Source organism: Bos indicus, chromosome 8 (genome assembly GCF_029378745.1).
Source record: "Bos indicus isolate NIAB-ARS_2022 breed Sahiwal x Tharparkar chromosome 8, NIAB-ARS_B.indTharparkar_mat_pri_1.0, whole genome shotgun sequence".
Lineage (NCBI taxonomy): Eukaryota > Metazoa > Chordata > Mammalia > Artiodactyla > Bovidae > Bos > Bos indicus.
Window position 1 is genome coordinate 10,981,143 of NC_091767.1, and position 23,059 is coordinate 11,004,201.

The 23,059-nt window shown below is 49.4% G+C and overlaps 1 protein-coding gene across 2 annotated transcripts in view; it reads right to left on the reverse strand.

The window, feature by feature from the left end:
• The window catches only part of SCARA3 (scavenger receptor class A member 3), a 38,667-nt gene extending 20,498 nt beyond the window's left edge, over window positions 1–18,169 (reverse strand). Inside the window, exons 1-3 of one of the 2 annotated variants that reach the window (XM_070794424.1) lie at window positions 17,903–18,169; window positions 2,054–2,152; window positions 437–556 (exon numbers count right to left, since the gene is read on the reverse strand). In XM_070794424.1, coding sequence (XP_070650525.1) covers window positions 437–556; window positions 2,054–2,152; window positions 17,903–17,909 — 226 coding nt within the window. In that variant the 5' untranslated portion in view covers window positions 17,910–18,169. The remainder of the gene's footprint in view (window positions 1–436; window positions 557–2,053; window positions 2,153–17,902) is intronic. The other variant, XM_070794425.1, reaches the window with a different exon arrangement.
• Window positions 18,170–23,059: the final 4,890 nt, after the last annotated feature.

Consider the following 23,059-nt stretch of genomic DNA (forward strand, 5'->3'; position numbering starts at 1 on the left):
TCATCAGGCTCCTCTGTCCCTGGGATTTCCCAGGCAAGAACACTGGAGTGGGTTGCCATTCCCTTCTCCAGGGGATCTTCCTGACCAAGGGATCGAAACTACATCTCCTGCGTCTCCTGCATTAGCAGGAGAATGCTTCAACAAATGAGCCACTTGGGAAGCCCATCTTGTCATCTACCAGTAGGAAAACAGAGGTCCTGAGAGGGACCAAGGCCACATAGCTCATTATTGACCAGAAATTAGGAGCCAGTCTTCACAGCTTGAAGCAGGCATTCAGAGCCCCTAGCCAGGAAGATGCTATTGTGGGTCCTGAGCTGCAGAGATCTGTGCTTGTCTTTGGGGTTCTGGTGCCCAGCAGACCCCTGATGAGAAATTCCCCCACAGCCCGGGATAGAAAGCCCTGGACTAGCCAATGCTGCTGGCAGCCTGCACTCACCCAGAGAGGCCAGCACGGCCACAGCCACCAGGAGCAGGGCCAGGAAGAGGTAAAGAATCCTCACGGACGTGTGCAAAGACAGGTTCTTCTGGCAGCGGCTGCAGCGGGGTCCCGGCTGGCCTGTGGGGGGTGGGGAGGGGTGGCGACAAAAACAGCCCGGTGGTGGAGGCTGCCAGTTCCCCTGTCTGGCCTGTCTCGGCACATTTTGAACCATCCTCGGAAAGGGGGCTGTCGCTGGTCTCCATCTCCACCCACTTCACTGCCTTTTCTCGAGGTCCTGGAGCTTTTAGGAATGGGCACGTGTGCTAAGTCGCTTCAGTCAGGTCTGACTCTGAGCGCCCATGGACTGTAGTCCACCAGACTCCTCTGTCCATTGGATTCTCCAGGCAAGATTACTAGAGAGGGTTGTTGTGCCCTCCCACAGGGTCTTCCCCATCCAGGGATTAAACCTGCATTTCTTATGTCTCCTGCACTGGTAGGTGGGTTCTTTACCACTAGCACCAATTGGGAAGCCCAGAGCTTTTAGGAATAGGTGAGACCAGAATCAGGAACTTGGAAGAACACTGGCATCACGTTATCATTTGTCTCCATGGCATTGTCATTCAGCCCACATGGTAGGGAATCACCCCTGCTCAAAACATCAGCCTTAGTCGTGATCTTGTACTACAGGGCAGCCAGCCTTGTCTCACCAGTGGGTGACCAACGCCTCCCAGTTTGCCTAGGATGTTTCTGGATTTTAGCACTGCAAGTCTCTTGTTAAGGGAACTCCTCGGAATTGGGCAAACCAGGATGGCTCGCCAAGACTGTCTCAGTTTTAATAACTCTAAGTCACACCTCCTGGGAAACCCCTCAGTCCCAGGCCAACCAGAAGGTCGGTCACTAGTCCCCAGACTTTGGGGGTCACTTGAAGTTCTCCTGGAATCCAAACGGATGGTTCCAGTGTGTCCATTGGTCCCTCGTACAGAAGCGGGAGGGAAGCCAGTGTTCCTGGAGACGCTGGGAGGTGGTCACTGCCCAGCGAGAAAGCTGTGACGCTCCCAGCTGTGCAGTTTCTAAGACGGATCCAACTTCAGCTGCGCATTTTGAGTAACAAGAATGTTTAAAAGCCCCAATGCCCATCCACGCTCCAGACCAAGAGATCAGAATTTCTGAGGGTTGGTCTCAGACATCCCTGGGTGATGACAATGCACAGCCAAGGCTGAGAATCTAGACTGAAACCCGCCAAGAAGCCCTATGCCAAATAACTGTTCACGGGGCATTGGTTTCTCATGCCAAGCTGGTGTCCCGTGAGCTTGAGAAGGACAGACCACTTAAGCGGCATGAAGGGGACACTTCGGGAAGATGGGCCCTGGGGGAGATGGCGGAGGTCCCCTGGAGGTCTCAGGAGTAGCCCTGGAGACAGATGTCACGTGTGACAAACTTTGACTTCACCCATACTGCATAACCCAGGCCTGTGCAACTCCACCCTTTAAGCCTCCAGGCAGCAGTGGGGAAGGAACAGCCTGGATGGTGAAGCCATGCAGATAGGCAAGTCTCTCCCCAGCCTGGGGCTGAGGGCAGGGGCGGGGTGGTTCTCAGCCTAGAGAGAGGATCAGAGGGACGCTCTGGAGCCCTTACCCTCCTGTGTGCACGGGAAGGATGGCATGTCCTCGTCGTCAGCAGCCAGCTCCTCTTCTGTGACACACAGCGCATCTCCGTCACCAGCGGCTGACCTCACTGAGAGGAAGCCAGCACCGTCAGACCCCAGGCTGGGGCCCTGCCACATCCACCCCTCTCCAGATGCCCCGTTCATTTATAGTCCCGAGCCCCTGCGCTCACCCTCACCTCTGGGTCCAAGTCAGCCCACCTGAGCTCCAGGTGATCTGATGGTAATCAGAGCAAAGGGGGATGGAGGGCAGGATCAAACGGCTAAGGGACCAGGACATCCCAACATCCGAGAGAGGAGAGTTCATGATCTCTGACAAACTTGCAAAAATACACAGGCCAGCCCAGCTGCCCACTCTATCTACACCTTGCTCAGATCCCTGGCATGAAATAAGAAGAAATGTTGGTGTTTAGTCACTAAGTCGTGTCTGATTCTTTGTGACCCCATGGACTGCAGCCCCCCAGGTTCTTCTGTCCATAGGATTTCCCAGGCAAGAATACTGGAGTGGTTTGCCATTTCTTTCTCCAGGGCATCTTCCCAACGCAGGGATCCAACCCATGTCTCCTGCATTGGCAGGTGGATTCTTTATCACTGAGCCACCAGGGAAGCCCAAGAAGAAATATAGCTTGCATGGTGTGACTCAGCACACTTTCATCCCTGGCGCATGGTACACAAAGCAGGATTCTGCTTCTGCAGGGACAAGGATGAATCTGGCTCCAGTACAGTCTCCATCAAGACTCTGCGTCCAGCCCAGCTGAGGGGTGGGAGGCACTGCAGAGAGGAGGAGGGGGCGGTGTGAGGATACAGGATGGGCATGGCCTCTGCCTCACACGCTGCCTCATGCAGGACCTGCCGAGGGCGGACGGGACTGGGGCAGGAACAGGTCTCATGTCGGAAGGCTGATCTAGTGCTTGTTCCCTGGGAACTCGTGCTCCCTAAATAAGATCCAAGTGAGGCATTCCTTCATTCAGAAGATTCTTCCCCTTCCCCTAGACACTGCATACCCCTTCCTCTAGACATTGCATACCCCTTCCTCCTTACCAGATCTGGTCTTTTTATGAATGACCAGAAGAAAGATGCCCAAAATAGGCAGCGTGAACACAAACATCCCAGTGAATGTTTGAGAAATGAGGTGGTCTGCACTGAGCTGACCAGGGCTTTTGTGATGGGACGTGGGGGTGTAAGCTGATGATGACAACCAAACTGCTTGGGAGATATCTGGTGGGGGATTTTATAAACCATGTCTGAACATCCAGAGGCAACAGAAGAAAAGATGAATACTTGTGACTATATTAAAGTAAAACAGTAAAATAACACTTCTGCATGGCCAAAAAAGCAAATGACAAGGAGAAAATATTCACAACATACATCACAGATGAAGAATTAATATACCAAATTTATAATGAGCTTTTAAAAATAGAGGAAATAAAGGAGACAAAATCCTATAGAAAAATGAACAAAAGACCAGAACAATTATGAAAAGAGATATAAAAGTGGTACCCAAATAAATAAAAAGATGTTTAACTTTACTTATAAGATAAAAGCAGTTTAAAACTACACTGTGATAACATTTCTCACCCATCAGATTGACAAAAAAGGAGAGGCTTGACAATACACTCTGTTGGCCTAGGTGGTGGAGAGTTGGGATCTGAAAGCAAAAATGGCCCAAGGCTTGTAGAGGGGGTTTAGTATATGCATTTACCCTTTGACCCAGCAATCACACTTTTATGAATTTGTCTAGGATAAATACCTCCGACAATCTGAAAATATATGTGGCAAGGTTATTCATTACAGGATTATTTGTAATGTCAAAAACTGGGAACTATCTAAGCATGCAAGCACAGGAGACTGACTAACATCCAGTGGCATCCATACACACGGTGGGGCTCAGCACAGCGATGCAGTGAACAGGGAATCTCTAGTAGCTGACGTGGAGTCACTTCCGGGAGGTATTACAAGAAAACAACAAAGTGCAGAGGAGCACTATGATGTGCCACCCTTTTCACAAGAAAGAAGGGAAAATAAGAAGGCATCCATATATATGCTTATCACTAAAAGAAGAAACGCAGGAACAGTCCCAGCGAAAAAACAACAACACTGTTTTCTACAAGGGATGGACTGGGGGAAAAGACTACAGAAAAGTCACCATCCTCTCACTCTAATTTTGTGTATAGTTTGGATTTCTAAAATTATGCTGTTTTTACATATTGAAAAATTAAATTTTATTAATAAAAATACTTGGAACCCAATAAGTCTTGCTTGCTGGAATGAATACCATAAATATACTAAATAGAGAAACAAGGAAAAAACTAATCTATTATGACATAGTTTGGACTGTGTAACCTCAGTCTAGGGTGTGATAGGGTAGGATTGGGGAAGAAGTGCAAACAAATCTTGAACCTTCAAAGAAACTTATTCTGTTGTTGTAGCATGGGTAAAGCAATTTGGAAGTCATTTTAGATTAATTCAAGACTGAGCAAATAGAGTAAATGCATTGATTGGTTTGGACCCAGAGATCTCACTATGGAAAAGGGGATCAGAAATATAGAATGGAAGAGATAAGAAAGAACCCTCTGGGGATGGACTGAAGTTGAAGGTATCAGTGGGAATTCATAATTTCTAAAATGTGTTTATGTATGAATATATTTGTTTACATGCACATATAGGTATAGAGGTATCTATATTTGTAGCTATGTGTAGACACATAACTTTGTTGAAATTTCCAGGAAGCAAAGATATCAAAATAGCATTGAGCATGCCTAGCAATCCAGATCTTGGTCTCTCATACCGTTTCCCACTAAAAAGAACCAGGGTACCTTGAAGAAATGATTAATTCTATGGTTGGGCAGAAGGTAGACAGAAGATGAATCTGGAACATCTTGCTATTTCAGAAATTAAGGGACTGCTCAAAAAAAAAATGATAGGGGCATGTCACAAATATATAGAAACCAGCCTGAACGACTTGAGCGCTGAAATATTTAAGTATAACTATGCAATTATGAGTTCATTGAAAAAAAATAGGAATCCATACCACAGACGAACTGACAGGGAGAAGGGAGGGCTCTTATTACTTCTGGAGCTGGGGGATCAGCAATCATCATGGTCAAGACCAGATCAGGCAAGAACCATCAATGGGTGCCACCTCTTGGGAAAATTTTGATGAAGAACAGCATGTATGTTTGTTTATGTATAAGCCTTTACACACCACCTTCAAGTGTCTCCTTCTAGACTAGACTACTTATTATTGCAGAGGAGGAAAAAAGCCTCAGTAATTATACATTGAGGAAACCAGGCAACACTGACCAGGAGAGGGACAGATGGACAGGGTATACCTTTAGATGTGACGGCTGAGCAGGACACACCATCATCTACAAAATTATTGGCCAAGGATGCAGAACCCCAATTGAATCATGAGGTAATATGAGAAAAACACAGCATGAAAATTGTATTTAAAAAGTTGGTGGGGGACTGAATTTTCAAAAATTTTAGAGTCTAAAAAGACAACACAAGGTGAAATTGACATGACAGCCAAATACAGTCCTTAATGTCAGAATGGATCCTGTGCTAGAGGGAAAAGGAAATCTATTGAGGGGATTATTTGATCAACGAATATCAGAATACCTGTGGTAAATTAGATACAGAATTGAAGCAAATGCAGGAGTTCATGACTGTACCCTGATCATCTTCCTGTTCCTAGGAAATCCACGCTGAAGTGTTCAGAAGTAAAGAACCATGATGTATGTAAATTACCCTCGAGAGCTTCAGAAAAAGTAAACAGGAAGGAAATCCAAAAAAGAGGAGATATGTCTGTACTTATTGCTGATTCACTTGCTGTACAGCAGAAAGTAAAACAACATTGTAAAAGCAACTACCCTCTAATACAAGGACCCTGATCAGTAACAGTATCATAACCTCCTGAATTTCCTGCTTGAGTTTCCTCTCCATAGTAACAGACTCCAGGTACCCTCTATGTGATGGAGTTAGTGTGTTTTCAGCTGTGTGCATGAATGTGTGTGTGTGTGTGTGTGTGTGTGTATGTGTGCATGCTTTGATGGAGAGTGGGCACAGTGGCAGAAGGAAGGCTGACCAGGATGGGAACCTTTTCTACGTATCCTAAGAAATCAACCTCTTCAGCCCTGCTTTGTGTCTTGGGCTGCTATCCCATCATCAATCTGCCAAGAGTTTAAGAGGATAACTGCCTGGGAGGTTACCAGCACTGCCATCAGTTTTCCATAAAGCAGTGCCCCAGGCGAGGCAGTGCCTTCTGTGCCCTGACCACCAAAACCTCACCCTAACTAGCGGGGCCCTCTCACCCCCAACATCTCAGCCAGAATGATGCTGTTGGATATACCGCAGCCTTTGGGGTCCCTTGGGGAGGTATTCCTTCCATTCTTAGAGCGGAGACGCCTTCCAGGCCTTCCTGCCGTTTCTCATTTCTCTCCTCCCCTGGTGGGGCTTCTCTGCCCACCCCCGTGATGAGGTCTCCTCCCTGTTCTGTTTCCAGGGTCAATTTCATCACTTTGCTGCTTATAGCCTTTGCAGGGAATCTGGGAAGGCTTAAATTAGGCAAGATTAACACTAACCTTCAGCGAACACTCCCTCGGAAAGCACACAGCTCTGTCATAATTCTGCTCTCCTGTCGAGAGCTCCAAGATGGGCAGTCGTGAGCAAGTGGGAATTCACAGAGACCCATGTGATGCCTCGCGGGGTAGCCCACGTGAAGGGAACCACTGGTGGGCATGATCTCGGCTCTCTTTAGACGAGAGACTTCACAAGTGTTTGGCCCCATTCCCTTTGCTGACATCTCAGCTCCATAACTCACAGCACTGTTCCCCAGCGTCCCCAAAGAGATCTTCTCTTTCTAATCCTTCAAACTTCCTGTTTACTAGCGCTGAACCATGGACCCTGGGGACCCCTCATTTACCTACGTCTGGAAGGCTGTAGCAACTGTCCCAGCCCTGTTCCTCTGAATGAGAACATAATCCAAAGCATTTGTGAGGGTTTTAGAAGCCAAACTGTTCACAAGCATGGACTCATTATACTCACATTACACCACGACTGAGCCAGTGAGAGGATGGGAGAGGAGACAGACCTAAAGAATGGAGAAGAGCTTGGCTGGAGGACACAAAGGCGATGACGGGCGAGATGATGGTGGATAAGGCAGGATCTGTACTCTCCCCTTGCACTGGACCAAGTGGAGTCTGCGGAGGCAGGAAAAGAATCTCCTCCCCAGTCCATCTTCCGCACTGCCTGTTCCCACGCCTTCTGGGGCATGTCATTTAGTGTTGGGTGCCCTGGCTTTCCAGAGTTTTCAGAGAGAGGGGGAATGGGAAGGGAGCTTGTTAAGTCACAGAGCCCACTTACCATGTTACAAAGGCTCAGAGAGGTTAAGTGATCTGTTAGCTAGTCAGTGGTTCCTAAATGCCCAGCAATCTGAAAAGTCAAAGTGTTAGTTGCTCAGTTGTGTCCAATTCTTCATGACCCCATGAACTGTAGCCTTCCAGCCTTCTCTGTCTATAGGATTCTCCAGGCAAGAATACTGGAGTGGGTTGCCATTCCCTTCTCCAAGGGATCTTCCCAATCCAGGGATTGAACCCGGGTTTCCTGTTTTGCAGGGAGACTCTTTACCATCTAAACCACCAGGGAAGTGATCTGAAGCAAGATGCAAATACACTTATGGAGTTCTTGCACAGCTACACACACACACACACACACACACACACACACACACACACACAAGCCACAGAGCTCAGAAAAGCCTTATCCATCTGGGCCCGGCATCTGTTTGCACGTCTGGCCTGCCAGCAGTTTGTCACCTCCTTGAGGTCAGGAGGTCTTTCCTGGGCCTCTTTCAACACAGGGCTGACCTCAAGCGGATATTCAAAAAAGATGGGTTTACTGACCCTTTGCGAAGGCCTGCATCCTTAGAGTATTGCTAACTTCTGCCCTTTTTGATTAAGAGCTCAGTTTTACAAAAAAAAAAAAAAAGTTTAATGACTTAAAATATGGTTTAAACATGATCTATTTTTAGAGTTCTGCATGGCGAGGGAGTGCTGGGGAGTTCTGATGAATTCAGGATGCAAAGGCTTAAAGGAGCAGAAAGAATATGCAGGGAGGGGCCTAATGTTTGGATTGAAAAGGAATGAAAGAGGGATTTGGAGGTGGTGCAGCAAAATTTGGGATCTGCTTCCCCTCTCTTTCCTCAGGGCTGCGGCAAGGGTTATGATTTTTCACTCCTATAGGCTAAAAAGACTCCCTTTTTGTGGGAGAGGGGTTTAATTTTCTCCATCTGTGTCCAGTTGATCACTTTAGAATCCCACCAGCATTTTTACGGCCCTCTCAACTCAGGCTGCAGTTCTCTCCTGCATCAAATGTAAACCATCCGTGAAATCGAGGGCTTCTTGACATGCTGAAAACGAAGGAGCCCCATCGTGTCATATATTATGGGCTGCCGGGTCCTGGGATGCTTGGAGAGGTCGCCACTGGTGTCTGAAACGAGGTCACCTTCCCAGGAAGGCAGACACAGGCTCTAGTTGTATTTTGTCTCTTTTTCATCCTTCTTTCATTTTGCTGACTCCAGGATAGAGGCTACTGGGACGGGAGCGAGTGGGGCTTGGGAAAGGAGTATACCCTTGGGATAGGGTAATGCCTGAACCCACGAGTATCTGGGAAAACCTCTCTTTTGGGACAAACTGGGGACAGCCTGCTGTTCTGGGTACCGAACTTCAAAGACTTTGTATGTCCGTTTCAGCCTCCCCTGTTCTAGAGGGAGCTGTCATGAGGGAGCATCCCGCATGACCTACCCAAGGCATAACCGGCTCCACACTTCACCTAGAGATCTCTACCCAAATTCCAAGCAATGAACTTTACAAACAAATTAGCCTTCGAAGACAGCGCTGCAAGCTCAGTCTCATGAAGCAGTGGCAACCACTGGAGATTTGAAAGAGCCTCTGTTTCGTCCGTACCTACGGTCGTGTCATCCAACTCAAATATCAGAGGGACAGCCACAAGGGAACGCCCTTGTTTTTTCAAGCCTCGGCTCCCACAGGGCCACGTCTAGAGAGTTTGATTTGAAGGTTCCCGACTGGGCACGTGGCTGGGTGTGACTCCTGGCTCCGCTGAGGTTAGACCAGGTTCACCTCACCCTGTGGAGGCAGAAAATAGCCCCAACCTGCTAACACAACAGTGGCTGTCGACTCAGGCTTGCTTTTGGTTGACCGAAAATGTGGAGTTAATTCACTCTTTGGCCTTTCTGGGACTGCAATCTCCCATCAGAGTCAGTGAGGGGGAGAGATTCGAGGAACTGAATAAAAGGGCTTTCTTCAGGAACTTCAAGGAACATATTTTGATGATTATCTTCTATGGAGTTCACAGAGTGGGTTTTCAAAACAGCCAATTGGGTCAGTAAAAATAAAGACTTCGGACTCTTCTCAGGAACCAAGGCTATATTTAAAGTCGCAGAGAAATTGTAGTTTATGGTGGGAGAATGCTGTAATTAAGGTTGAAAAACTGTTTTCCTTGGAAGCCTTCTGCCATGACCCCCTCGCCACAGTCTTCCGCTGCAGATGCGTCTATATTTGGGTGGGAATCTGTCTGTTCCTCTCTGCTCTGATGAACTGGTCCTTCCCTTTCAGATTCTCCTGCTCAAGAGGTATCATGCTCTGTTTCCCTGTGACAGTTGCTGCCTCTCTGCACCTTCATTCCTAAAATCCACATTTGATGCTCTGGGACAGGCATTGTTTCTCTCCCTCTCCCCTCCCCACCACTTCTGCCTGAATCCTCAGAGCCAGCCTATGGCTCCCAGCATCAGCTGCCTTTTACAGTTTCCATAACCACAGAGGTTGTGGGCAGATTCCCTCTCTATCCTAAATTACCTCCCCTTTCTTGCCCTCAGTGTTCTCACTGGGGCACTCTTGGCATTTGGGTGGCATAAATTTCTACTACACAAGGCTCACCCACACTGTGCAGACATCTGGCGTGGCGACCCACGGAGTGCCAGAAGCAATCTCTGGTTATTTGTGGTAAACTCAAAATGCCAACTGGGGGACTTCCCTAAGTGGTCCAGTGGCTAAGACTCTGCACTCACAATGACACAGAGGGCCTGGGTTCCATCCCTGGTCTGGGAACTAGATCTCACATGCCACAACTAAGAATTCACATGCCACAGCTAAAGACCAGATGTGCTGCAATTAAGAGTTCACATGGCACGATGAACAAAGATCGAAGATTCTAAGTGCCACAACTAAGATCTGGCACAGCCAAATAAATACAATTATTATACATACATATAGGGCTTTCCTCGTAGCTCAGTCGGTAAAGAATCTGCCTGCAGTGCAGGAGACGTGGGTTGGATCCCTGGATCAGGAAGATCCCCTGGAGAAGGAAATGGCAACCCACTCCAGTATTCTTGCCTGGGAAATCCCATGGACAAAGGAGCCTGGCAGGCTGCAGTCTACGGAGTCCCAAAGAGTCGGGCACGACTGAGTGACTAACACTGTCACTGTAATACATATATGTGTGTGTGTGTGTGTGTGTTTATAAAACAAACACCAGTCCATATTCATGGGTTCCACATCCACAGATTCAACCAACCTCAGTAAGAAAATATATATATATAAAAAAAAACTTTCCAGGAAGTTTCAAAAAAGCACCACTTGAACTTGCTGAGTGACCAGTGACTACTTACATAGCATTTACACTCTATTTACAACTATTTACATTTAAACTGCAACGGCACCCCACTCCAGGACTCTTGCCTGGAAAATCCCATGGACGGAGGAGCCTGGTAGGCTGCAGTCCATGGGGTCGCTAAGAGTCGAACTGCTACTTCACTTTCACTTTTCACTTTCATGCATTGGAGGAGGAAATGGCAACCCACTCCAGTGTTCTTGTCTGGAGAATCCCAGGGACGGGGGACCCTGGTGGGCTGCTGTCTATGGGGTCGCACAGAGTCAGACACGACTGAAGTGACTTAGCAGCAGCAGCAGCAGCAGCAGATGCCATAAGTAATCTAGAGATAATTTAAAGTATATGGGAAGGGAAATCCAAAAAAGAGGAAATATATGTACCTGTGTGGCTGATTCACTGCTGTACCACAGAAACTAACATAGCATTGTAAAGAACCAAATGTGATTAGTCGCTCAGTTGTGTCCGACTCTTTGAGACCCCATGGATTATAGCCAGGCTCCTCTCTCTGTTCATGGTATTCTCCATGAAGGAATATTGGAGTGGGTTGCCATGCTCTCCTCCAGGGGAATCTTCCCAATCCAGAGATAGAACCCAGGTCTTCTGCATTGCAGGTGGATTCTTTAACCGTCTGAGCCACCAGGGAAGCCCAAAAAAGAAACTATACTCCAATAAAAATTAATAAAAAACAAAACTGGAAGCTGTGGGTAGGTTAAAGGCTAATATGATGCCATTTTATACAAAGGATTTGAGCATCCTTGGATTTTGGTATATCTGGGGGGTTTTGGAATAAAACCCCACAGATATGGGCGGCAGTGTTTGAGAAGAGCATCTTGACTATTCACTCAATACAGCAGAGCTCAACCCTCTCCCATCACATACACACTGGTCTCCTCTGTGGAGCTAGCACTTCCTCCACTGCCCTTGAACTCCACAAGTCCAGTGGATGGGAGGGGTGGGAATCATTAGTTTCTTGATCTTGACCATCATGTCTGGGCCTTCAAACCCCTCACTCTCTCTGCTTGTCACCACTTCCGGTCATGCTGTCTCTCACACGGGGATTCCCCTTCTGTCTCTGGGCTCTGTGTACAAAACAGTGAGAAAACCATCAACTCCCTGAGCTGCTATAAAAATGAGACAACATGTGAAAAGTACCAGATACTTGATAAACGGGAGTATCAGCCATTTTTATTAGAATTATTTTTCTATCCTGCTTGAACTCTGCCGTCATTTATTTCCCTTCCCTAAGGTCCGTCACACTCAGGACTGGTTTTCAACTTTCAAAAACTTCAATTTTTCCTTTTCACTCAGCAATCCCCTTTCTAGGAATTACTTTTTAAAGGGATAAATATACCACTAGGCAAAGATGGACATGTAAAGATTATCACTGCATGCTGTGATAAATGCAAGGGAAAATGTATATACCTTAAGTGTCCATTGATAAAGGACTGGGCTTCCCTGATGGCTCAGACAGTAAAGAATCCGTCTGCAACGTGGGAGACCTGGGTTCGATCCCTGGGTTGGAAGATCCCCTGGAGGAGGGCATGGCAACCCACTTCAGTAATCTTGCCTGGAGAATCCCCATGGACAGGCTACAGTCCACGGGGTTGCAAAGAGTCAGACACGACTGAGCAACTAAGCACAATACAAAGGACTGATTAAATAAATTCTTATAAAGCCATACTATGGAATATCATGCAGCTGTTAAAAAAGAATGCAGATCTATACTTACTGCCCAAGGAATATGTCTAGGTTCTATTGTTGAAATTTAAAAATACATATAAAAATACATATATAGTATAATCTTACCTATGTGGAAAAAAAAATCTGTGTGCAAATAAACAGAAGAATTTCTGGAAAAATTCTCATCCAAATCTTATCAATTTTCTCTGAGGGGTAGGAGTTCATGTGAGGACTATTTTTTCTTCTTTTTCGCATTTTTCAAAATTTTTATACTGGGCATGGATGGTAAAAAGATTCAGTGCAACTAGTGATGCAAAAAACCTATGTCTACATCCTGGGGTACATGAAGGCAGCCTTTCTTCTTTCTACAGGCGAAGCTCAGCCACTCAGGTCTCCATCATCCCCAGGCCCCCCCAGGCCCCCCTCTCCCCTTTTCTTCTCTCCCCTGACCTTCCAATGAGCTGGCCAGTCCCACCTTGAAAATTTCTTCATGCCTGGCCTGCTTCTTGCTTTAACTTCTTAGCTCTCTTTGTCTCAAACTTCTCTAACACAAGGCCTCCCTGGGTTTTTGTTCCAAATCTACCCACTTTTCTCTCGGTCTATGCCACCTGTTTTTTTCAAGATCAAATAACCCTGAGCAAAGCCTGTCCATCAACAGTCAATGCTGTTGACCATTTCCTCCTTCTTGGAACTTTCTCCTCTCAGTTTCCATGATATTACATCCTCCTTTGTCCCCTGTGTCCCTGACCGCTCCTCTTGGCTCCATCACAGGCTCATTTTCTTCTTCCCTCATGGCTTTCTCTAAAAGTAGAGATTTCCCAACGTGGGTGAATGTCATTAGAGAACTAGCAAGCAGGCCATCTTCTGACAAACCTGTTCGGGGCCTCTCCAAAGTCAACAGGACACAGTTGGAGTCCTTGGCGTGGTGCTCAAGGCCTCCTGGTTCTGTGGCTCCCTGCATTTCTCTGCCAAACCCTCAACCTCCAAGCCAACCTCTCTGCCCATCACCCTTGAATACACTTACCCAACGACAGCACCTGCCCCTCCTGCCTGTCTCCTGCATGACCCCATCCAGACCTTGCTCACCTTCTACTACATCCTAAAGCCTTCCCCATCTGCCCCAATGTGAAAGGTTCTTTCTCTCCTCGGATTTCTATGGAATCTACTGTCTGTACCATTCACTGGTGCCTTCATGTCACCCCCCTTGATTACTTGGTTCTCTTCTGTTTTTTCTACCTTTTATTGGAGTATAGTTGCTTTACCATATTGCTTTAGTGTTTACTGTAAAACAATGTGAATCAGCTAAATGTGTATATATATATATCCCCTCCATTTTTGGATTTCCTTCCCATTTAGGTCACCATTGAGTAGAATTCCCTGTGCTATATAGGAGGTTTTCATTAGTTATCTATTTTATACATAGTAGTGTATTTCTGTTATGCAGCTGGGGCCGTGGGATGTCAAAGGAGATTGTGGAAGGTTTCCCTAAACTGGGGGAAAGATACACAAGAACTGTCCCCAAAGGCCTTCACAAAACCTGCCAAAACGTTCACCAACATCCACTGAGAAGCAGAATTCTTTATCTCCTCTTCCAAATAAGCTTGAGAGGGGAGTCTTCAGTTTTTAAAATCACCCCAGCTGGAAGGCAAGGTGGCCAGCGTGCACCCCTCTATCCCTCCACCTCTCCCACACCCGCATCAGGCCATTTTATTGACTCTGTGCACCTTTGCCATGTCAAACCCCCCTCCAGTGCCCTGCGGTCCGGGGATGAAGGTTGGGCTTCCAAAAGGGACCAGTCTGCACGTTGATGAGTGGATACATCCCCCCTGCCAAGCAGTGGGAGGTAGATTTTCCGGGATCTCACTGCTGTTTTCTGAGTCCCTCTGCCCTCCCGCCTGCCCTTTGCCTTCAGGGTGTGGGCACTGCTCCCCAATTCCATGCGGAAGGGCTTTTCCCCCAGGCTTGGGGGACAGCAGGATGTGGGTCTGCCCATCTATGGAAGCTGAGGCCAAGTCTCCCTGGGCACAGTGACCCATGTGGCAGGCCTGCCTCCAACCATCTCTCTACCAAGTCACTTCCGCTTGGCCCTCAGCCCAAAGCTCCTGGGCTGAGTCCCAGGGCATCAGGGCAAGATGGGCCTCGGGACCACCAGGAGGAGGAAGGTGGGCCGGAGAAGGGAACACTGACCAGAGCCTCACGTGTGGCCAGGATCAGAGCCTGTGTCTTGACTCAAATCAGTCGTCTCTGCAGTGAACCGAACTACTCTGTGGGCACCTCACGTGGCTGGAAGGGGCTCTTGCCACTGGACCCTCTCACTGGAGATGTGGGAGCAATTCCACAGGTGGCTGTTAAAGGCTCAGACAAGCCAGTGGGCAGCTCCAAGGTGGGCCCATCGCCAGGGGTGGTGGCAGCTGTGTGCCCTCAGGCGTGAGAGGGGCTGGACTGGGGGCCTGGGGCTGGCTTGCACCAAAAGATGCGGCTGCCTGGGAGGCCCGGCTGCCAGCCAGTGGGCAGGCGGGTGGGAGGCGCCTCAGGGTGGGAGGCGCCTCAGGGTGGAAACAGTTTGGCTGGCAGAGAGGGCCTGGCGCCTGGCCGCTGGTGGCACTCCTTAGCAGACCTGTTTTCTTGTCTAAGTACCGTCCCCACCAACCCCCACAAAGCATAACATCACCGTGTTTAGCTTTGAGTGGGGCTGGTGAGCCTTTGCCAGCCCATGTAATCCTCAGATCCATGGCAGATTGGTGGGATAGTTCGAAGCTAGCTTCCCCCGGGGAAGGGCTGTCCTGGAAGGGGCCGGGCCCGTTTTTCTGGCACTTTCTTTTTTCCATGTGGGGAAAAAAAAAAAAAAAAATTCTGATTCTTCACAGTCCACAGATTCCCCAAGGCCAAATATTGACTGCCTGGCCTGGCTTTTCCCTCTCAGGTAGAGGTGGCAGCTCTTCCTGGCTCCCGGGGAGGATGAGGGAGACAAAGGGGGAGACCCTGCAGGGAGGCGTGATGGGAACACACCCGGCCTTCTCCGCAGCTCTGAGGCCTGGGCCCTGGGATGTCATGGGAGATCGTGGAAGGTTTCCCAAAACTGGGGGGAAAATATACAAGAGCTGCCCTGAAGGCCTCAGCAAACAGGAATGCAGCCCCCCATGGTGGTGAGACTGCTCCTTGAGAGAAAAGGGCAGGCCTTGGGCTTCTTACTTGGAGCCCACAGCCTCCCAGCCAACAAGCTGGTCCTCCTCAGAGACCTCCTCTAAACACCCATTCATACCAGCTCTTTCCTTTTCCTCCTCCACTCAGAGGAATGTTGTTGTCTCACTGACTTTCAGAAAGGTGGGTCGTGTGTTCCCAACTTCCTCCCCAGGAGTTGGGTGTGTGTGTTACTCTTTCAGTCTGACTTTTTGTGACCCCATGGACTGTAGCCCACCAGGCTTCTCTGTCCATGGGATTCTCCAGGCAAAAATACTGGAGTGGGTTGCCATGCTCTCTTCCAGGGGATCTTCCTGACCCAGGGATCAAGCCTGGCTCTCCCAACATTTCAGGCGGATTCTTTACCATTTAAGCCACCAGGGAAGCCTCCCACCCCCACAAGAATTGGGTGTCTCCTCTATGTCAGAGGCGTTCAGCCCTGCCTGTCTTTCCCTCACCATCTTTTCTCCCCAAGTGTTCTTCTGGAATGTTGGTGGAGCCAAACCTCTTTGAGAACATGCGGCGCCTCACCACCATCATCCACATCCAGAGCAGCGTGGGCCCCGAGCCTGTGGTGAGAGGTGGTCTCAGATCTTTCTGGAAGCTTCCGGTAATGACCTCCCTGGGGTCGCTGACCAGGCACAGGACTGCACCACAGATGTGGGAGCCGATAACAGGAGACAGGTGAGGAAGGCCCTTCTCTATTGCTGAGGGAACTCCCTGGAGTTGGTGATAACCTGCTCGCATCATCCCAGGAAGCTCAAGACATGGTGAGGCTGCCAGGGAGCACAGACAGAGGGACCAGAGACCAGAGGGGAGGAAGAGGGATGTACGTATGAGCAAGCACACTGGCCTGGAGGGCAGGAGCTCTGGGCCGGTCCCCCTGACTAGCTGTGAATCTTAAGCAAGTCCCTTCTCTGATCCATACGCCCAGCAGTGTAATTTGCACGTTCCAGTGCAAAGTAAAAATGCTAAGCTCCCTTGTTTAAAAAATTATTAATAATTTCAAGACAGGGGACTTCCCTGGCGCTCCAGTGGTTAAGACTCTATGCTGCCAATGCAGGGGGCATGGGTTCGATCCCTGGTCAGGGAACTAAGATCCCACATGCCAAAAAAATATTAAAATAATAATAATGTTAAGACAGCAACAGCAGACCATTGAACCTCATGAATGGCCCTGGGACCTTGGGGGACTGCACAGGTGATCCGACCATAAGGCCAATCCTACCTGCTTGGGCCTCAGTTTCCCCAACCACACAGCATGGAGGCTGTCATCAATCAGAGGTTTACCCATGAAGCCTTTTCTTCACAGGAACCCTGAACCCTTCAATGGCAGACAAGGCTGCTTCATCAACACCCCACGAGAACATAGAGGAAAGCCCTGTGGATGACCCAAAAGCCCTTGGTCGTTTTAACATTCAGTAAGTGGAAGAGGTGTTAGGAGCTAAAGCATCTGCCCAGCTCCTGTGGAAGGATTAGCATGAAGTAGGTGAGAGAGGAACCATCCTCAAAGTTTCCAGACTTACAGTATGACTCCAGAGCTGGCTTCTCCCTTAGCCTGAGAATGAGCATGAAGCCCAGATGTCCACTCTCCCTGGCCTCAAGAAAGCCAGGGTCCAGGGATGAACATCTGGGACCAGGTCTGCTTCTTGTTTCCATCCCAGGAACCGGCTGCAAGGACCACTGTGGTGATGCTCACTGGCCCAGAGAGAGCTCAGGCCTGGGCCACTGATCTTCCACCACTGCTCTGTCTCCAGGAGGTCAGAGGTAGGTCAGGCAGGGTTCAGAGGTTGGGAAGGGCAGGCCTGGGCTAAGAAACTCAGTCACAGCAGGTCTCTCCTGGGATTGAAACTCCCAGAGGAGGATCCCATGGGGTAAAAGGCTAGATGGGGGCTGCAGCAGACTGTGAGATGGGTGTGCTAGATGAAGTCCATATTCCTAGAAGCTTTGGGCTGTAGCATCTTTCCGTGCTGACTGGTTAAAGGGATCAAAAACTTCTCTGGTAATTACAATGGCTTTTCAGGCAAGAGCAATGACAGATAAGAACGTTCTCCATTCTCCCTCTCCTCTCCCCTTCCTCTGGACTTCAGGGCTCCATCCTGTCCTCCTAAGACTTTTCTCCAGATGATACGAAAGGAGTAGGGAAGCCCCTGCCATCCTTTCCGGAGGAGTCCTCCGGTCCTCAGCCCGCCCGCCGAGAGATGCCCACCGCACCCGGTCAGGGTGGAGAGCCCCAAGGGGGCTCGCTTCGGAGCTCCCGCGCGCGGGCTTACCTTTCATGGTCCCCGCTCCGAGGCCTCAGGCGGGCCCGGCCGGAGGCGGATCGGCGGCCGTGAGACCCCGAGTGAAGCCTGCGGGTTCCCGGAGGGCACCGACCGATCGCCTCCCTACGCGCCGCCCGCGGGAGTGGGACTCGGTGCCGGAGTCGCGCCGGAGCCCCGGCTGCGGAGGCGGCGCGCCGAGGGGAGGGTCCGCGGGGTAGCCGGCTGGGGGCGCAGCGCCCGGCCGCCCATCCCGCCGCGCGCTTCCCGTGGAGGCAGGCGAGGCGTGGACTGCGGCCGCCCCCGGCCCCGCGCGCCCGCCCTCCCGCCGCCCGCCCGCCCTCGCGCCCTCCCTCCTCGTCACTGCTTGGGCCTCGGCCCAGATCAACTTCCTTGCTCTTTTCAAAACTGCCGCGGCCCGGCCTCTTTGTGCGGCCGAGGGTCCCCGCGCCCCGCCCGGCCCCCCAGAACCCCAGCGCGGCGCGCAAGTTCCCGAGCCCAGCCCGGCCACAGCTGCACTGGAGAGGGGGAGAGGGGAGGCCCAGGGAAGGCCGCCTGGTGCCTGGGGGCTCTGGATTTTCGCCCTGGACCTTTTTTCCCTCACCCATCTGAGGGGTAGAGGGACTGGAGAAGTTAGGATTCCCGGGTGCCAGCCCTAACACCCCACATTGTCTGGGACTGTCCCCCTTTAAGCGCTGAAAGTCCCGCATCCCGGAGAGCCCCTCAGTCCCGGCGGGGGCAGACCAGGACGGTTGGTCACGCCAGCTCTGCCACTCTGGGTGAGTGACTTTGGGTGGCCATTCCATGTGGTTTTCTGCAAGAGAATACTGGGTCTTGAGCCCTCCCAACGTCTGTGATTTTGTTCCTGGAGGGGCCTCTGGTGTGAACAGTGATGATGTCTGAGGGCAATGGGCCTCGGGCAAGGAGTGGTGATCTCCCCAGAGTCCCTCCGCCGGGAGCCTCACAAGTCATCCTCTCTGATGGGACGCTTACTGAGTACCAGCCATGGGCCAGGTCCTGCCCCAGACTCGGAGTGTGGGGAACATTCCACACCGTCCAGGTCTCCCTGCGGTTGTGTGGTGTGAGGAATGATGACAGTTTAACAAGTAAAGGTGCTGAGGTGAGGAAAGCGGAGGTGGGACAAGCACGGTGGTTGGATGGGGCGGGGGGGGGAGACCCACTATAGGGTGCAGACCACCTGGCCTGCCCTCTTTCGATTGTCTCCATCTTCACACCTCCACGCCCACCCCCATTTGGCCCTTGGAGTAAAAAGTGCGTGTATGCTCAGTCGTGTCTGACTCTTTGAGACCCCATGGACTATAGCCTCCCAGGCTCCTCTGTCCATGGGATTCTCCAGGCAAGAATACTGGAGTGGGTTGCCATTTCCTCCTCCAGAGGTTAGAGTAAAGTAGGTCAGGCCAAAGGCGCAGGGAAACTTTCTCCTAAGCCTAGGAACTGAGAAGGGGCCAAGGACAGTCCATTCCCCCCACCCCACCCCTGCCCCCCACAACCCCATTCACAAATCTGAGCCAATCAGAAAGGGGGATGCTCAGCTCTCTCTAATCGCTTCCACTTCCCAAAGGCAAGTTTGAGTTCAGACAGTGCATCCTCTCCATGATTTCAGCTGAACTTCACCATGACCTTGAGAAAGGGAGCCAAGAACCTGCTGCCCATTTTACAGGTGAAGCGACCGAGGTTCAGAGAGGGTTTTGCCTACCTAGTAGTAGTCATGATGTACTTCTGGGGCTTTAAATCTGGATTCCAACTCTGCCACATGAACCACAGTCTTCTACACTACGACATGGATCAGGAGAGCACTATGTAAACACCAGGGAGATAGGCACCCCAAAGGGTCCTTTAGGTGGTTTCAGTTCAGTTCAGTTCAGTCGCTCAGTCGAGTCCGACTCTTTGGACCCCATGAATCGCAGCACACCAGGCCTCCCTGTCCATCACCAACTCCCAGAGTTCACTCAGACTCACATCCATCGAGTCAGTGATGCCATCCAGCCATCTCATCCTCTGTCGTCCCCTTCTCCTCCTGCCCCCAATCCCTCCCAGTATCAGAGTCTTTTCCAATGAGTCAACTCTTCGAATGAGGTGGCCAAAGTACTGGAGTTTCAGCTTCAGCATCATTCCCTCCAAAGAAATCCCAGGGCTGATCTCCTTCAGAATGGACTGGTTGGATCTCCTTGCAGTCCAAGGGACTCTCAGGAGTCTTCTCCAACACCACAGTTCAAAAGCATCAATTCTTTGGTGCTCAGCCTTCTTCACAGTCCAACTCTCACATCCATACATGACCACTGGAAAAATGATAGCCTTGACTAGCCGGACCTTTGTTGGCAAAGTAATGTCTCTGCTTTTGAATATGCTATCTAGGTTGGTCATAACTTTTCTTCCAAGGAGTAAATGTCTTTTAATCTCATGGCTGCACTCACCATCTGCAGTGATTTTGGAGCCCCAAAAAATAAAGTCTGACACTGTCTCCACTGTTTCCCCATCTACTTCCCATGAAGTGATGGGACCGGATGCCATGATCTTCATTTTCTGAATGTTGAGCTTTAAGCCAACTTTTTCACTCTCCTCTTTCACTTTTATCAAGAGGCTTTTTAGTTCCTCTTTACTTTCTGCCATAAGGGTGGTGTCATCTGCATAACTGAGGTTCTTGATATTTCTCCCAGCAATCTTGATTCCAGCTTGTGCTTCTTCCAGCCCAGGATTTCTCATGATGTACTCTGCATAGAAGTTAAATAAGCAGGGTGACAATATACAGCCTTGACGTACTCCTTTTCCTGTTTGGAACCAGTCTGTTGTTACATGTCCAGTTCTAACTGTTGCTTCCTGACCTGCATACAGAGTTCTCAAGAGGCAGGTCAGGTGGTCTGGTATTCCCATCTCTTTCAGAATTTTCCACAGTTTCTTGTGATCCACACAGTCAAAGGCTTTGGCATAGTCAAGAAAGCAGAAATAGATGTTTTTCTGGAACTCTCTTGCTTTTTCCATGATCCAGCGGATGTTGGCAATTTGATCTCTGGTTCCTCTGCCTTTTCTAAAACCAGCTTGAACATCAGAAAGTTCACGGTTCAGCTGAAGCCTGGCTTGGAGAATTTTGAGCATTACTTTACTAGCGTGTGAGAGGAGTGCAATTGTGCAGTAGTTTGAGCATTCTTTGGCATTGCCTTTCTTTGGGATTGGAATGAAAACTGACCTTTTCCAGTCCTGTGGCCACTGCTGAGTGTGTATTAATGAGTTTAATCCTCATAGCAGTCCTAGGAGATAAGTACTATGATGGTCCTCATTTCTCAGAGGATACATATTGCATTTAGCATCAGGTCGCTCTAAGTGGAGATGTCAGGATCTGAACCCAGGGAAGCTGCTGAATCCAGCATCTTTGTCCTTCACCCAAGCGTGCACCATCCTGCCCCTCACAGAAGCTACCCAAATATTTGTTAAAAGAAAGAACAGAAAAATGGCCCTTGGCTTTCTCCGTGCTTTCTTTAGTTGGCTAGATCCAAGATGTCTGGTGAGAAAAGGTCCTAACTCTGTATGCAAGAGTGCCCTCTCCCACACTTCCTTGCGCCCTTGGGATCAGAGGGTGTATGTGTCCTGTGGTGTTGCTATGGTAATGCAGAAGCAGCCTCAGAGAAATGAAACATGCCCGTGTGTGACTATAGATGGGGCCTGGCTGAGCAGAGCTGGACCCAGCCCTGAAGAGGTTCAGAGGATGAACTCCTGCTCCAAAAGGACTCTGGAAAGAGGAGTCCAGCACTGTGGAGCAGTAGGAAAGAGCTGGAGACCCACTGGCCAAAGTACCAGAGTAGTTCAGAGAGGGAAGGAGGGAGAAAGACGGGGTAAAGGATGATCATAGATCATGATCACAGATCACAGATCAAGAAGCAAGATAGACTCCTTAGAAATTACACCGGCCTTCGGGTGAGAGCTTTCAGCTGCAACTTCAGGCAATTTCTATGAACAACCAGAGTGCTGAACCCAGGGTTGACTGGGGTGACTTCCCCTGAAAGACCAGATTTTGGAACTGTTAGGATGTGGCCCAGCTGGGACTTGAGTGCAGAGGCACCAGACAGGGTGGGTGGGGTGGGATGGACTAGGGAGACTGCTTAAAGCTGTTTTTAACTTGCATTGGGGCAGGGAAAGTGTGGAAACAGTTTCTTGTAGTACATATACCATAGTTCTGTTGAAAGTCAAAGGAAATCGCTAAAGAGCAGAGGTCATTTGGAGGGAAAAAATGTAATCACTACTGGTGGAAACTTCCATGGATTAATGAAGGTAGGAAGTCCCACCCCAGTCCTTTTTTCACACTGAAGTATAGCTGATTTATAATATTGTGTTAGTTTCAGGTGTACAGCAAAGTGATTCAGTTATACATGCAGGAGACCTGGGTTCGATCCCTGGGAAGATCCGCTGGAGGAGGGCATTGCAACCTACTCTAGTATTCTTGCCTGGAGAATCCCCATGGACAGATGAGCCTGGAGAGTCAGATGTGCCTGAGCAGCAGCATACATGATATCATATCAGGTTTGTCTTTCTCTATCTGACTTACTTAAGTAAAGATAATACTCTCTAGGTCCATTCATTGGTTGCTGCAAATGGTGTTCTTTCATTTTTTATGTCTAAGTTATAAGATCAGCTTAACATCTCCTTCAAGCATAGAGGCAATCAGTCCTGTATGTTCATTGGAAGGACTGAGGCTGAAACTGAAGCTCCAATACTTTGGCCACCTGATTTGAAAAACTGACTCATTAGAAAAGACCCTGATGCTGGGAAAGATTGAAGGCAGGAGAAGAAGGGGACGACAGAGGATGAGATGGTTGGATGGCATCACCGACTCGATGGACATGAGTTTGAGTAAGCTCTGGGAGTTGGTGATGGACAGGGAAGCCTGGCGTGCTGCAGTCCATAGGATCGAAAAGAATCAGACACAACTGAGCGACTGAGCTGAATATCTCCTTAAGTCAGTCGTCTGTTGATGGGAACTTGGGTTGTTTCACCTCAGTTCTTGAGCAATGTTGTGATTTGCTTGGAATAAAGCCTTCCAGGGAGCTCCCCAAACACTTTCCTTTCTATTTTATGCTTCAAGAAAAATCAAAAAAGAACAAAATCAAACAAACCAAAAAAATTCTTTCTCCTAAAACTCAGTTCCTCCACTAATGC